Genomic DNA, 14,916 nt, shown 5'->3' with positions numbered 1-14,916 from the left:
TGAGAAGAACACATTAATGCCGTTTCGTAATATATGTGATTGCAAAATACACATTCCCATCATTTCTCATGATTAAGCTCACTCTCTATGAAAGACGAAAACAGACCTATAATGGTTATATCAGACTTCATTACAAGAACGGAGTGCAGCTATTTCTTAAATGATCAATTATTTATAATTAGCAACACCCTCATATAAGACAAACCGAGTATGCCTATAATTTTCTTTTCATGAAACACAAAATGAGTTAATTAGCTGCTTTTACAAATAAAGCTCCTGGTAATCAAATGCAACGTGACCTGTCCCTTTAAATGAATCACGTGTGTTTAACGTTCACACAATGCTTTAAATTCAAAGTAGATCACACATTTTCACTTAGCCCTACCTTTGTTTTTCTCCAGAGGCTACGATAATTTAGACTTTAATGAAGGGTGACAAACAAGTTACAGGATAACAACAAGACTTTTGTGCGGCTCTGAGGTCAGCAGACTCGCTAGCGTAGTCTCAGCACATTCCAGCCATTCCCTCCTTGTATCATACTGCAATCAGCTGATCCCAGACCTGCCTCTGTCCGTGACAATATCACTATGGGCATTTTACCATCATACATTGGCATGGAGCTAAAGTAGTGGCATGGAGTGTAGATAAACCTCATATGTTTAAAAAGTGTGTGGACTCCCCCTTCTAATTAGTGTCTTTCTGTTATTCCAGTCATTCCGGTCACGAATTAGAAGTACAAAACTTCAATAGTACGTAGCGTCGTGGACGCGCATCCCAGAGCTAGTGCTACACAAGCTTTAGTGCTTAAAAAGTATACAATTTTTATTTTTCAAAAAAACAAGGATTTGTGAAGAAAAACATCGGAGGATTTCAATATAAGCCAAGAGGAGACCTTTTCCTTCGCTATAAACAAAACTTGGTTTTCACGAGACTAGCATATTCCCACCGGAGTTTATGCTACGTCCTACGTCATACGCTGTAATGCCACTCTTTCGTGTACACGCGTACCACAGTTAAAGGAGAAGTCCACTTCCAGAGCAACAATTTACAAATAATTTACTCACCCCCTTGTCATCCAAGATGTTCATGTCTTTCTGTCTTCAGTCGTAAAGAGGATTTTTCTCAATATTAATGGACTTCATTGGTGCCCCAATTTTGAACTTCCAAAATGTAGTTTAAATGCAGCTTCAAAGGGCTCTAAATGATCCCAGCTGAGGAAGAAGGGTCTTATGTAGCGAAACGATCTGTAATTTTTTTCAAAAAATAAAAATTTGTATACTTTTTAAGCTCAAAAGTTCATGTAGCACTAGCTCTGGGATGCGTGTGCACGACACTATGACGAAGTTCGTCGTCTGTGTACTCCGGCTCAAAAAGGTAGGGTATGGCAAAAAATCTCATTTTCTCCTACAACTTCAGAATCGTCCGACATCGTACCTTTTTGTTTGTAAACAGCGTTTGACTTACTTGCACTTCGTTTTTGCGCATTTGCTTTGTAAACACTGGGTTTGTAGCTCCGTGTGACCTTTCGATGTGATTCAATAGTACGTAGCGTCGTGGACGCGCATCCCAGAGCCTGTGCTACACAAGCTTTTGTGCTTAAAAAGTATACAATTTTTATTTTTTTAAAAAAATTACAGATCGTTTCGTAGATAAGACCCTTATTCCTTGGCTGGGATCGTTTATAGCCCTATGAAGCTGCATTTAAACTACTTTTTGGAAGTTCAAAATCGAGGCACCAATGAAGTCCATTATACGGACTGATATGCTGAAATGCTTTCCTCAAAAACCATAATTTCTTTACGACTGAAGACACAAAGACATGAACATCTTGTATGACAAGGGGGTGAGTAAATTATTTGTAAATTGTTGTTTCGGAGGTGGACTTCTCCTTTAACGGAAGCTAGAGATTACGGTTAAGTTTTAAATATGGATATTTTCCCTACACAAACACATCAGTTCACGTCAGGAGGCTTTTATTAACGCCCTGGAGCTGCATGGAGTACTTTTTATGATGGATGGATACAGTTTATTTGGCTTTAAAATGTTAACCACCATTCATTGCCATTATAAGGCTTGGAAGAGCTAGGACATTTTTTAATATAACTCGAATTGTCTTCACTTAAAGAAGAAAGTCGTATACACCTATGATGGCTTGAGGGTGAGTAAATCATGGAGTAAATTTTATTTCTGGATGAACTATCCCTTCCATGCTCCACTACACCATACAATGAGATGATATTCCAGAACAGTGGCTTTCAAAATGTGGTTCGCAAAGTGGAAATAACTGGGCATTACAAATATAAGAAAGGTGGTGCATAAGCTGTTAAAGGGGTCACTGGATGCCCATTTTCCACAAGTTGATAGGATTCATTCAGGTCTTAATGAAAAGTCTATAACAGGGTCTATAACATCGGTCCTGGAGAGCCGCAGCCCTGCATAGTTGTGCTTCAAACGCAACAAGCTAATCAAGGTCTGAAGGGTTACTAGAAAGCTACAGACAGGTGAGTGTTACTTAGGGTTGGAGCTGAACTCTGCAGGGCTGCGGCTCTCCAGGACCGGAGTTCGCAATCCCTGGTCTATAACATACTTTGGTTCAAATTTCTCAGTGGTAGTGTAAAACAACACCCTTTTTACCTTGTCAAAATCAGCCTTTTGGAGAACGAGCCGTTTTGTTGCATTTGCCTTTAAATGCTAATGAGCTCTGCTCACCACGCCCCTCTCTTCTGTGGGGTGAGGAGCCGTGATGATTACTTTAGCCGCATTTCGCTGCAAAACTTGCTAACTAGCAAATTATTAAGAAAGGTGATTTGCAAAGATGCATAAAAAATCCTTATACTCTTCTGCTGTAGGTGAAGCTGGATCACGAATGATTCGCGCCAACATAGACGCATTTATGTAGATGGCTGGGCGCATTTCCTTCAAAAACAAAAGTAACATTAATCCTCTGCATCTTCAGCGGCTCAGATGTCGGGAGTAAATGACGACTGCTATGTTCATTATTACATGCAGCAACACAACACCTCAATCGCTCAATCGGAGACATTCTTGTCTTCCCCTGCACCGGAGTCAGTAGAAGTCAAACTGTTCTCCGCTCACTCAGGGCGAGTCTAAGGTAAGATGGCCGTGTTAATCAACTATCGTGGGTTTCTGTGACGTCACACAGACAAGAAGCTGAGAATGGCTTAATTTGAAAAAGGGGATATTACTTATAAAGATTAAAAAAATACCACTGTGTGGATTTTTGTGTACACACGCTGCCAACACACATTTATGTTCAAACAACATGTAAAAGTGAGTTTTGCATCCGAAGCCCCATTTAAATTTAATTAAGTTTGTTGATGGGCATAACTTTAGATGGTGGGTGTAATATTTACATATCTCTGACATGACACACCACAGGATGTGGTGCCCAGGTGCCCTTGGCGCTATATGCAAAAAAGCAAACATTTTGTATCTGAAAATACAAAAGCAAAACTTGTGCTTATTTAAAGACTCTCCATGGATGTTTTTGCATTTATTTGTTTTATTTTATTTATTTATTTATTTAACAATGTTTGCAATGAGTAACTACATAAGAACGCTTTGGGTGTGAGTATGTGCATTTTACATTGCACAACAAAGCACCCAAGCATCGTCAAGTTTTGTTTGCCACCAACCTTATTTTATTCATGAACTGAAAAACCTCATTATAAAAACCCACAAACTCTCAAACCCATGGCAAATCAGTCATCTGGGTTTTGTCGAAACAGCTGCAGGGCTCTATTTTATATAAGGAAGTTCACATCACAGCTATAACAGTAATGACACAGAGGAACGACATCATTGAGATCACTTCATTTTTTCACACTGATGAACATTAAAAACATTGGCAGCCAGTCAGAACCCACCCGACTTTATAGAGCTTGTGCATTTAAAGGGACAGTTCACCAAAAAATGAAAATTCTTACATTGCTTACTCACCCTCATGTTGTTCCAAACCTGTAAGACCTTCGTTCATCTTCAGAACACAAATGAAGATATTTTTGATGAAATCCGAAAGCTTTCTGACCCTGCACAGACAGCAACACAACTTTACATTCAAGGTTTAGAAAGGTAGTAAGGACATCATTAAAATAGTCCATGTGACATCAGTACATAATTAAAATTCAACCTATAACTCAGTTTTGTCAAATAAGCATCTGACGTTACATTTAGTTATGAATAAAATGCACTTCTTTTTCACAAGGGTACATCTATGCAGATATAGTAAGGATATATGGAAATACATTCCATTTTGAACACAACCATTGATTATCAGAGGAAGCTTTGGAAGTGGTGTAAAATATCACATGAACACAGAGCGTGACATTAGTCCTCTGACCTAAAGCAATAACTTAGATGAGTCAAAGTCCTCAAAGATCTTCTTGAACCTCTCACTGTCTGATAGACTTACCCATGTTGAGTAATAACAACATAATTTCCTGACTCTGCTGTCTTGGAAACAGTCACTCTAAGTTTTAACTGTTAGTCATGAACTTACATAAATGTAACTGGCGACAATGAGTTCTTCAGCGCTTGGGTTCTTTGTCTTAGGCCACTAAAAACCACAGCATAACAACACCCTGACAACCACCTATAAAATAATCTAGCATTGCAACTTTGTCCTCAGATCATCCTGACTAGTGTTTATGCATAAAGAAAGAAAAAGAAATCATTATTTGCTCCAGATCTGGACTCTTGTCTAAGTTGCGCAATCGTTCTCTCATGCGTCATGCTTACTAATTTGTCTTTTGTACATGCAGTTATATTCTTATAGTATGAAGATCTAAACCAGACACATGCCTTTCAGGAACAGCAGCTCTTTGCATCTGCTATCCATCAAGATGGAATGAGCGACCAAGTCTTTGATCCTTCATCCAGGCACGTGTGTGGAGGGGTGGAGGGGTTGAGGGAAGGGGTTGACTGTAATTCATAAATGTGCCTTTAAGCATATATGTGCTCATAGGATGCTGTCAGCATACTGGCAAAACTGAGAAATATTTAAGTCACTGACACGGCATTGTTATTCATCAGCACACTAAGCAAAATCTAGTGTTCTTGTTTTTGTTTACTCAGACGTGGCACAATGTAAGAACAATAGAAGACGATTTTTGGGACGTGCCTATCGTGTAACTAACTGATTAAAAGCAGATTAGTGTTGCAGTCATTAATTACAATATCTAGGATGTTCTAAATAGATGATTCATTTAAATGCTCTCAAAATTAATGTATTTTAAAAGCTGCTTCTGTAATAAAGCTGTTAACTGTGTCTGTTTTTGAACAGTAAGATTTTTAATGTTTTTTAAAGAAGACTTCACCAAGCCTGCATTTATTTGATCCAAAGTACAATAAAAACAGTACAATTTTTAAATGTTTTTACTATTTAAAAGAACTGTTTTCTATTTGAATATATTTTAAAATGTAATTTATTCCTGTGATTTCAAAGCTGAATTTTCAGCATCATTACTCCAGTCAAAAGATCCTTCGGAAATCATTCTGATTTTCTGATTTGCTGCTCAAGAAACATTTATTATGATTATGTTGAAAAGGTTTCTTTGATGAATAGAACGTTCAGAAGAACAGTGTTTATCTGAAATAGAATTTTTTGTTACATAAATGCCTTTATCATCACTCAAGATCAATTTAAAGCATCCTAAATAAAAGTATTTTTTTCTATTATTTCTTTCTCAATAAATAAATAAATAAATAAAGAGTAATAAATAAATAATAATACTGACTCTGAATGGTATAGTGCAAAATGTTACAAAAGCGTTTTATTTAAGATAAATGGTGATTTTTTGGATCTTTCTGTTCATGAAAGATTCCTGAAAAAAACAAACGTTTTAAATATTGATAATAATAATAATAATAATAATAATAATAATAATAATAATAATAATGATAAATGTTTCTTGAACAGCAAATCAGCATATTAGAATGATTTCTGAAGGATCATGTAGCTTTGATCACAGAAATAAATTACATTTTAAAATATATTCAAATAGAAAACAGTTATTTTAAATAGTAAAAATATTTCACAATAATAAATGCTGTTCTTTAACTTACTATTCATCATATACAAAATAATAAATAAAGTAATAAAGATATTACATCTAAAAAATTAAGCATAACTTTTTTTTTTTTTTTAGCTTGAACTGGAGTAACAGCTGCTGAAAATGTGTGTTGAAATCACAGGAATAAATTTATTATTTATGTTTTTAGAAATACTATTTCACAATAATTTGACATTTTAGTAAATAGGTATGAGGGGAAATTTATGTCCAATTTACATTCAAAACATGTCCAGTTTTAAAATAAAATAAAGTAGCATAAATAAAAAAAAATATATAAAATAAACTAAAATAAATTCAAATATAAAACTAAGTAAATGAACTATATATTGTAAAATGCTGATGAGACCGATTTTAGCCTATGTTTTGCTTTGTGACACTTAAGCACAGCTTCACTTTACTGATATGCGTCTGGACATGTTCAGTCACATTCCCATTAGCATTAATTCAGTTCAACAAAAACTGTCAAATTGTGTATTAAAATATTGTAAGTAGGCTTCATTTTCTATAAGTAAAATATAAACTCTTATTTCTTAACATTTTTCTCAATATCCTTTTCTATTGTTTTTAAATAGATAAAACACAGCTCTGGATGGACTGTCGTGACAGTGTGGGCTAATTACAAGACTTCACAAAAGTGTCGAGGTAACACATTCAGCAGGAACGTGTGAATGGCTGAACAGCCGTCAAAGTACATTGAGGTGTAGTAGAGTTTAACGGCTGATCACAAGCGGGAGGCTCCACTACTGTGATCAATAACAACACTACTTTAGCATTCATTTATCCAGAGAAAGCAAGCTGACAACATGCAATTCAAATAAAAACACACACTCCGATTTGTCAAATTAAGAATGAATAGCAAGAGAGACATTTTTTCCTTCCAATGGGTGAAAATTATATTTAAAAAAACTCAAATGAATATTCTGTCATCATTTACTCACTTATGTATCTCATTTGCTGTTTCATGCAAGAAAGAAAGTAAATGATGACAGAATTTTCATTTTGGGTGAACAAATCTTTTAAGGCAAGACACTACAGGCAAAACCATTGTTTTTTTTTTCATGAACTGGTCAATTTTAGGATTTTGGGCTTTAGGATTTTGCTTTTCAGACAAGTGGAAAGAAGAATTTCAAAATGCAGTTTAAATGTGGCTTCAAACGATCCCAGATGCGGTTGTAAACAATCATTTAAACTGCATTTTGGAAGTTCAAAATCGGGGCACCATATCAGTCCATTATATGGAGAAAAATGCTGAAATTTTTTCCTCAAAAAACATAATTTCTTTACGACTGAAGAAAGACATAAACATCTTGGATGACAAGGAGGTGAGTACATTATATGTGAATCTTTGTTTTGGAAGTGGACTTCTTCTTTAATTATATAATGCTGTATTTGCATATGTAAACATTTAAGAAAACTTGTAATACAAAACAGTTGTCTTACTGTACTGTGTTTGATCAAATTTTAGTAACTATTAGTAGCCTATTTACCTGTGTCTTGCTTTAAGCACAAAAATACACGTCTAGTCTCAAACGGTTTAAAAGGTGCGATAAATCTATAATCCTAATTACCAAGCCATCAAACTTACAAAGAATCTGAAAGCTTCTGTGAAGGCATGTATGGGTGAAAAGCAAACTCCTAGCAAATGGCTCATTCATGTGGACTGAGCTGTTAGAACAGCATGATGTCTGTGATGGAACTGACGGCATTTAACACCATGATGATTTACAGCCGAGCAGGTCAACACTTTATATTCTCAGACCCTATTGCCTAATTTACATATTTTATGGCTGCACATGGGCTTTTTCAAAGTCAAAATCATTTATGCCTAAAGGCGAGTCCCATCCAGCATAAAGAAAATTAGAAAAAAGACTGCTGCAAATAAAAGAGATAGTATTACAGATAGATTAAAAAGTTTTTACTTGGACCACAATGTTCTGCAAAATATCTTTTGTGTACTGCAGGAAACAAAAAAAAGTTATACAACTTTGAAATTACAAAAGGGTGAGTAAATGATGGCATACCTTTCATTTTGGGTGAATTTGCCTGTATGAAACACTAAAATGGTCTTGGTGTGTTGTTTAAATCTGTGGAAACGCAAAAACATTTATTTGACACTACTGATACTACAGACGTTGCACTTACAAATAAATAAAAAAAAAAAAATTAAATTATTATTATTATTTTTATTCACTTAACCCTTTAACTGTCATTCCCATTTTATAAAACAGACATAAAAATGCACCATCCAGTCTTAAATTTTTATAATTCATGAATGAAAACATTTTGTAATATGATTTTGATTTTGTTTTCCGTGGTAACGCAATGTCTGCTTTTGAAATGCCTTTCAAAGAATGAATTTTGATATTTTAAGTTTTGAACTGATATATAATTTCTTAAGATTTCTATTGCATGATAGAGAAAAAGGCAACGAAGAAAGTCTTTTGTGACAAAGGTCAGAACTCATGTTATGATGTAGCTTTTTTAAGTTGCACTCTTGACATATATTAATCTATTACTTTCCCTACATAATTTCTATCACAAAATATAGTAAAATATCTATTTAGGGGTCTTAGACCTTTTTCAACAATGTATAGTTTGTCATGATTAGATTAGGATTTATTTGTAATATGGTGAAGTAAATTTAGGAGTCCCACCTGGGGGACGGTGACAGTTAAAGTGTGCCCAAATCGATAAGACAAAAAAAAATGCTCAAACCCAAGTGTATTACTTTAAATATGTCTAACTTTCAGCCTTTGTTTACATAATTGAAGGTGCCGCCTCAGACCGCCGTTGTGTTGGATTGAGCCGTTACAGGGGGTGAGTTTTTTTTAGATTAAAAAGTGAAATATCTCAAGATCAAACTTTCCATTACATATTCTGCAGTGGAAACATAGTTCCCGAAGTTTTCTAAGTATACACAAACCAATGACAAAGCTATGAGAATATTTACTACAATATTTGAAAAGTTTCTTCGTATGCTTCCCCGCGTAAAGTCGTTCTAAGTGAATGGTACGTTCCACCCCCTACTAGTACTGTTTTTCTTACAGCGGATGGAAGCACTAAGTTATTCGCTGTTCCTATAATGAAATGCCTCCGAGATTTACGGCTTTATTTTTATTGTTTATTTTTAAATCCCTCTCGGATGTAAGATTGAACTGCTTTTTTCTTTTCTGAAAAGTACAACTCAAGATTGGGAGCAGGTAAATGGGAAATATGGCAGTTAGGAGCGTCCTTTGAAGTCTTTTCCCTTTTCGTCGCTGGATTGATCGTGTAATTGATCGCGTGTTTTTGGAAAAGCCTCATGTTTTCACCGGGTCAAGAGGAGCACTGTGCGCCCACCAAAGAGCCAGTAAAGTACGGCGAACTGGTGGTTTTGGGGTGAGTCCATACGCGCAGATATTTTTCCTCATGTGTGTCCAATATTGACGAGTTCATGCGACTTTGCTTCTGTTATTTCCTATTTCTAAGTTGAGCATTCTTTCACGTGGCTTTGGTAATCTCACAATAGGGTCTTTAGTAACTCTCAAGTATATTTTCTTGCGCCGCTGTTTAGTTTATAACCGTGTTTTTTGAGAGTACGGAAATAGTTTGTTTACACACTTGATATTGGTGTGCAGTGTGCGCTCACGTTACTGCACAAATGAAACACGTGCGCTCTATCGAGTGCTCTCTGTAAGCTCACACGAGCCAGTCAAATAACCATATGCGTTTATTATTTTTATGCATCCTCTAAACTGATTCGAGTGATTTCCAGATGATTCAGAAACGCGGTTTTTAAATGTGATGTGCGTTTTACTCCATGATGGGGGTGGATGGTGTAGCTGTGAATTGGTTTGATCCTCAACGCTTTCATTTTGGGCTCCAGCGTTGGGATCTTGATGGGACCTTCTCATCGGGCTCGTTCATCATCTGTACGGGAAGTCATAACGAGATGAAGGGCGGTGGAGGAATTCGGAAGCAGCCCACTAAAGTTATTTGTTCCCCCTCCTTTTCTGTGACTGAGCAAAGAGGCTGTCTTCTTTTTACAATACCCCCTTCTCGCTCTGCTGGGTTGTAAATTACAAATGTTCAGTGATCTACACTAGAGCAAGGGTTTTCAAATCATTCTTGGAGCACTGAATATGTTAGATGTCTACTTCACTAGTTAGTAAATGCTCTGTGTGCTTTGGATTGTGTGGTTTGGATGTGTCAGAACCCAAAACTCATTTCAATAGCATTACAATCAAAATCATCCCAACTCTGAGCTCTGAGATGCATCTCGGATGTGCTATAAAAGATTTTTTTTTTTTTTAACCCTGTGAAGCTTACTGTATCATTTTACAGACTTTTGAATGATCAACATGATCACAACTTTTCTAGACGTCGTTGTATAAAATTTACTACGTTCATTCTGCCATGTGATTGATACTATTTTTTTTTTTTTTTTTTTTTTTTGTAAATATTATTAATATAAATGTAAAAATGTCAACCTTCAGATTGTTACATGTCTTTGTTGTGAAATCATTTTTTGTTTGTTTGTCTTAAGTAAACGTAAAATTACTAACAATGTAAAAGTTAATATTTCAAGTCAAACATTTACTGGACTGAAGCAACTTTACTAGTTTACTTGATTATCCATATTTTATTTTTCTTCAATGCATTGTTTTGCAGTGCATTATATTTTGCCCTCTGCAAAAACTATATATCTTAGATTTTTAAAACAAAACAAAAAAAATGCAGTAAGGATCCATTAGTTGATGTTAGTTAGAACAAACGAAGAACAACACTTTTACTACTGCATTTTAAAAATCTTTGCAAATGTTAATTAATAAAAAATACAGTTGCTCATTGTTTCTTTATGGTAATTCACAGTGTTAACAAGCATGTTGTTTTTTTTTTTTTTTTTTTTTAAATAATGCATTTGTAAATGCTGAAATTAACGTTAAGATTAGTAAATGCTGTAGAAGCATTGTTCGTTCTTAGTTCATGTTAGCTAAAGTAGTTAACTAATGAACCTTATTGTAAAGTGTTACCAAAAACTAAGCATTTAAACAGATCTCAGATATATTATTGGAAGACATACAGTGACAACTGATATTTATATGCGTTTTATGTTATAAAAAGCTCATTTTTTCACATTACAACCTATCACTATATCAGCATCTGTACCATAATTGCATGTTTTTGCTCCGTGTGGGCCTCTGGGTATAATTGGTGTTTCTTCGTCCTTAAATGTGAGCTCTGTATTCCCATGCTAATGTATATGAGCCATAACACAACAAAACAAAAAAGATTTCAGACTCTTTCGTATATCAGTCTTAACAGGGTTAAAATGGTGAGATGAATTTCATGATTTCAGAGGTACGTGTTTTTTTTTTTTTTTTTTTTTTTTTTTTTTTGGAGCAGTTTGTCAAAGAGCAGAGAAAGCTTTGTTTTGGTCTCCACTTTGACGTCAATTTGTAGGCCAAACTGGCTGCAGGCACCCTGGGTTCTCGCAGGAATTTCCTTTGGGCTTTTTTTTATAATAGTGGTTTTGATTTGAGTAAATTTAAGAGACTGTGGTTAACAAGACTTGAAGAAAGTGTCATGTTTTGTTTCGTAACACAAGTGTTGTCTGATTTCACATCCTTATGGTGGTTGTGGATAGTTGTTTAGCAACACAGGAGCTTCAAAATACACATGTAAATTTTGTGGAACAAAACAAAGTTTCTTGAAATAATAATTTTCATGAAAATGCTTATTCGAAAGGTGCTACAAGAAGTTTCTTTTTCATGCTGAATATACACTAGTTGTTGTTGTTGTTGTTGTTGTTGTTGTTGTTGTTGTTGTTGTTGTTATTTTTAAAGGAGTCTCTTTTGCTCACCAAGCCTGCATTTATTTGATCCAGAATTCAGCAGTAATATTGTGAAATATTTTTACTTTTTAAAATAAATGTTTTCTATTTTGATATATTGAATGTTTTAAAATGTAACTTATTCCTGTGATCAAAGTTTCATTTTCAGCACCAGTCAAAATATTTTTTTTTTTATCAATATTTAAAACGGTTGAGATCCAAAGATCAGCATTTATCTGAAATAAAAAGCTTTTGTAACATTATACGCTGTACCATACACTATGCCATTCAAAAGCTTGAAGTCAGTATAGTAGTGTGTGTTTTCGTTTTATTTTTTTATTTTTTTTTTTTTTTGTGGAAATAATTAATAAAAAGGAATACTTTTAGCAATTTAGCAAGGATGCTTTATCAAAAGTGCTGATAAAAATCAAATCAGAATATTAGAATGATTCCTGAAGGATAATGTGACTGGAGTATTGATGCTAAAATTCAGTAATTCAGCTTTGAATTATAATATATTTAAATATATTCTAAAATGTTACTTTAAATGTTACATTTTGAAATATTTGTACAGTTTTTGCTGTACTTTGTTTAGATCAAATAAATGCAAGCTTGGTGAGCAGAAAAGACTGTTAAAAACATTAAAAATCTTACTGTTCAAAAACTTTTGACTGGTAGTGTAATTTATAAAGACATGACAGCCTTTGTAAGATAATAAATATTGAAGTAAGTTCTGAGTGCATGAATGACCAGGCAGTCATATTTACAGGCATATCATCTAGAATCCAGAGATTCCCACAAGTTTCCAAGTTGTGACAAGTTGACAACGTAAGTAGTGTGTCGATTTGAACCCAGGTAATTTCACCCAGTAATATTCACAGAAAAGTGGACAAATGTGACAGCAACCTTGGTGATTAAAAAAACAGATTTTCATTATTTTAAATTCAGATTTGATTAAGATAATTATACACAATATAATTATTTTGTTAAGGCTACATCCATGTTATGTCGCCTAAATAAATGCGTGACATGATAACAAATGTACCCCAAGTTGGACATTTCCCAGGGCAGCATAATTTCAGAGTTGTATGAAATCTTAACACATCACATGACCCAGATCAGCACATGTAGCTGTCAAGTTTTATCAGTAGAAGATTGTGGTTGAGTGGCCAAGTCTTTCACATAAAGTGAATAAAGTTCTATTATACAACTATCATAGTATGAAATTAATCAGATGGTATGGGATTATTTTTGTAATTCTTGGAATATTTGATATTATAGAATTTGAAAACCTGTATAAGCCGAACAGACCTATTGTAGCATATTCCTTGTGTTAAAAAAAAAATGATGGTACCAACTTTCCACTGCCCTGATTCAGTGGGGTTGCCTGGCATTGGCTGCTGGCACACAGAGAGCAGAGGCTGAAAGAGGGTATTATTGATCTGGGCACAGGCGCATCTGAGCCTCCAGTCCTCCTCTCTCTGTTCATTGTTCTCATTAGACTGACTGAGCTTTTTGATAAGGCTTTGTGGGACACTACAACCCTCGAAAATGCACCTTTTGTGATGGTGTCTTTCCTCTGTGACTGATAGCTGTGGGGAGATGGATCTTGCTGACTCTAAAGTTTCTGCCAACTCACTGAGATGGCCTAACAATCACTGTCATTCAAACTCTGACCTCTCAAAGGAAGAGACGATAAACCTAGAGCAACTCCATGATTGGTATAATTAAAACCTAACTTTAAAATTGACTTAACGTTTGTGCATTTCTTACACCCGACCTGTTATTGTTGTAGCATACATTTTAAATAAATACATCCTTAAACGGCACGTCAAACTGTAATTGGTCACTTTTCATACCAGCCAGACATCATCCTGGCTGAATCAGAAAGCTAAAGCAGCTTCGTATGAAGGCGCCTTCTAAGGAAACTAGTTTCAGATAGACTTCCAAGGCACCATCATGTCTAATGATCTAGAGCAATTCAAATGAGATTTACTCACAACCAACCAAGCATTTAAGGACTTGTTCCCGCTAAAATGTAGTCATGCATCAACCATTCTTTCCATGAACCACTTGCACAGGATCATCGGATCTTAAAGGCTAAAGGGTGCATCTTCAAAATCTGACCAGATAATGGCGTCGCAGTAGACAGGATGTTACGTATTTAATAGTTCAGACATGTCTTGATACTTTCTCTAATTGTTGCATGTCTGGTGATAAGCATCGATAGACAGGATGTTGGGGCGTCTCATAAGTGCTGACATCATGCACTCTGTAGGGAGCTGAAGATTAGCATTTTACCCTGAATCCTTTTTCTCTTGAATGCTGTATGAAAAAAGACGCGGGACTCTACCACGAAAATCTAATGGAGCTGAACAAAGACCTGACTCGGTCTCTGTATTAACAGCATTTAGTCTAAGGTGTCTTGAGCACCATGGTGTGTGTTTAACTATAAGTAGCTTGATTAAATAATGTAATGGGTTTAATTAAATGTTGTGCAAGTTTAAAATGTGTAATTTTATGATGCACATTTCTCTTCACTATGAATCAGAAAGAATTGTTTTTGCATTATACTTCAGTTTGCATGCAACACTAAAAGGAACCTGCTCAAGAGAAGTAACTTTATGAGAACTACACTTGCTGTTATACAAGAGAACTTTTGCATGTGATTCATGTTCCTCGTCGCTGATGTGTTGCAGTAGTTAGATAAATGTTTAAGTATCTATATTCAGATATTTAAATTCAACCACACCTAATGTAATTATTATTATTATAAACATGCTAACTTTAGTAATGTGAGTGGATTTTGTTGGATATACTGAATCTTGATGAATTTATTTCCTTTTATACATTGATAAAATCTGTAGACTTTTGTTGTTTTCTGTGCTGATTTTGGGAGAACTCGGAGAATAGCGAGTATTATGCTAAATTGTTTGTTGCAAGCATTTATCACAAAAAAAATATATAATTGGCAATTTTTTTTTTTAAAGGAATATTGCTCTGTTTATTGCA

General features: G+C 34.9%; 1 protein-coding gene across 1 annotated transcript in view; it reads left to right on the top strand.

The window, feature by feature from the left end:
* Positions 1-9,138: 9,138 nt before the first annotated feature.
* peli2 (pellino E3 ubiquitin protein ligase family member 2) overlaps positions 9,139-14,916 on the top strand; it is a 28,524-nt gene continuing 22,746 nt past the window's right edge. Inside the window, exon 1 of the mRNA XM_051132733.1 lies at positions 9,139-9,470. Coding sequence (XP_050988690.1) covers positions 9,394-9,470 — 77 coding nt within the window. The 5' untranslated portion in view covers positions 9,139-9,393. The remainder of the gene's footprint in view (positions 9,471-14,916) is intronic.

The sequence above is a fragment of the Labeo rohita genome, chromosome 17, assembly GCF_022985175.1.
Source record: "Labeo rohita strain BAU-BD-2019 chromosome 17, IGBB_LRoh.1.0, whole genome shotgun sequence".
NCBI classification, from domain to species: Eukaryota; Metazoa; Chordata; class Actinopteri; order Cypriniformes; family Cyprinidae; genus Labeo; species Labeo rohita.
The sequence above is the reverse complement of the archived record's forward strand: the minus strand, read 5'-3'. Positions and strand labels throughout refer to the sequence as shown.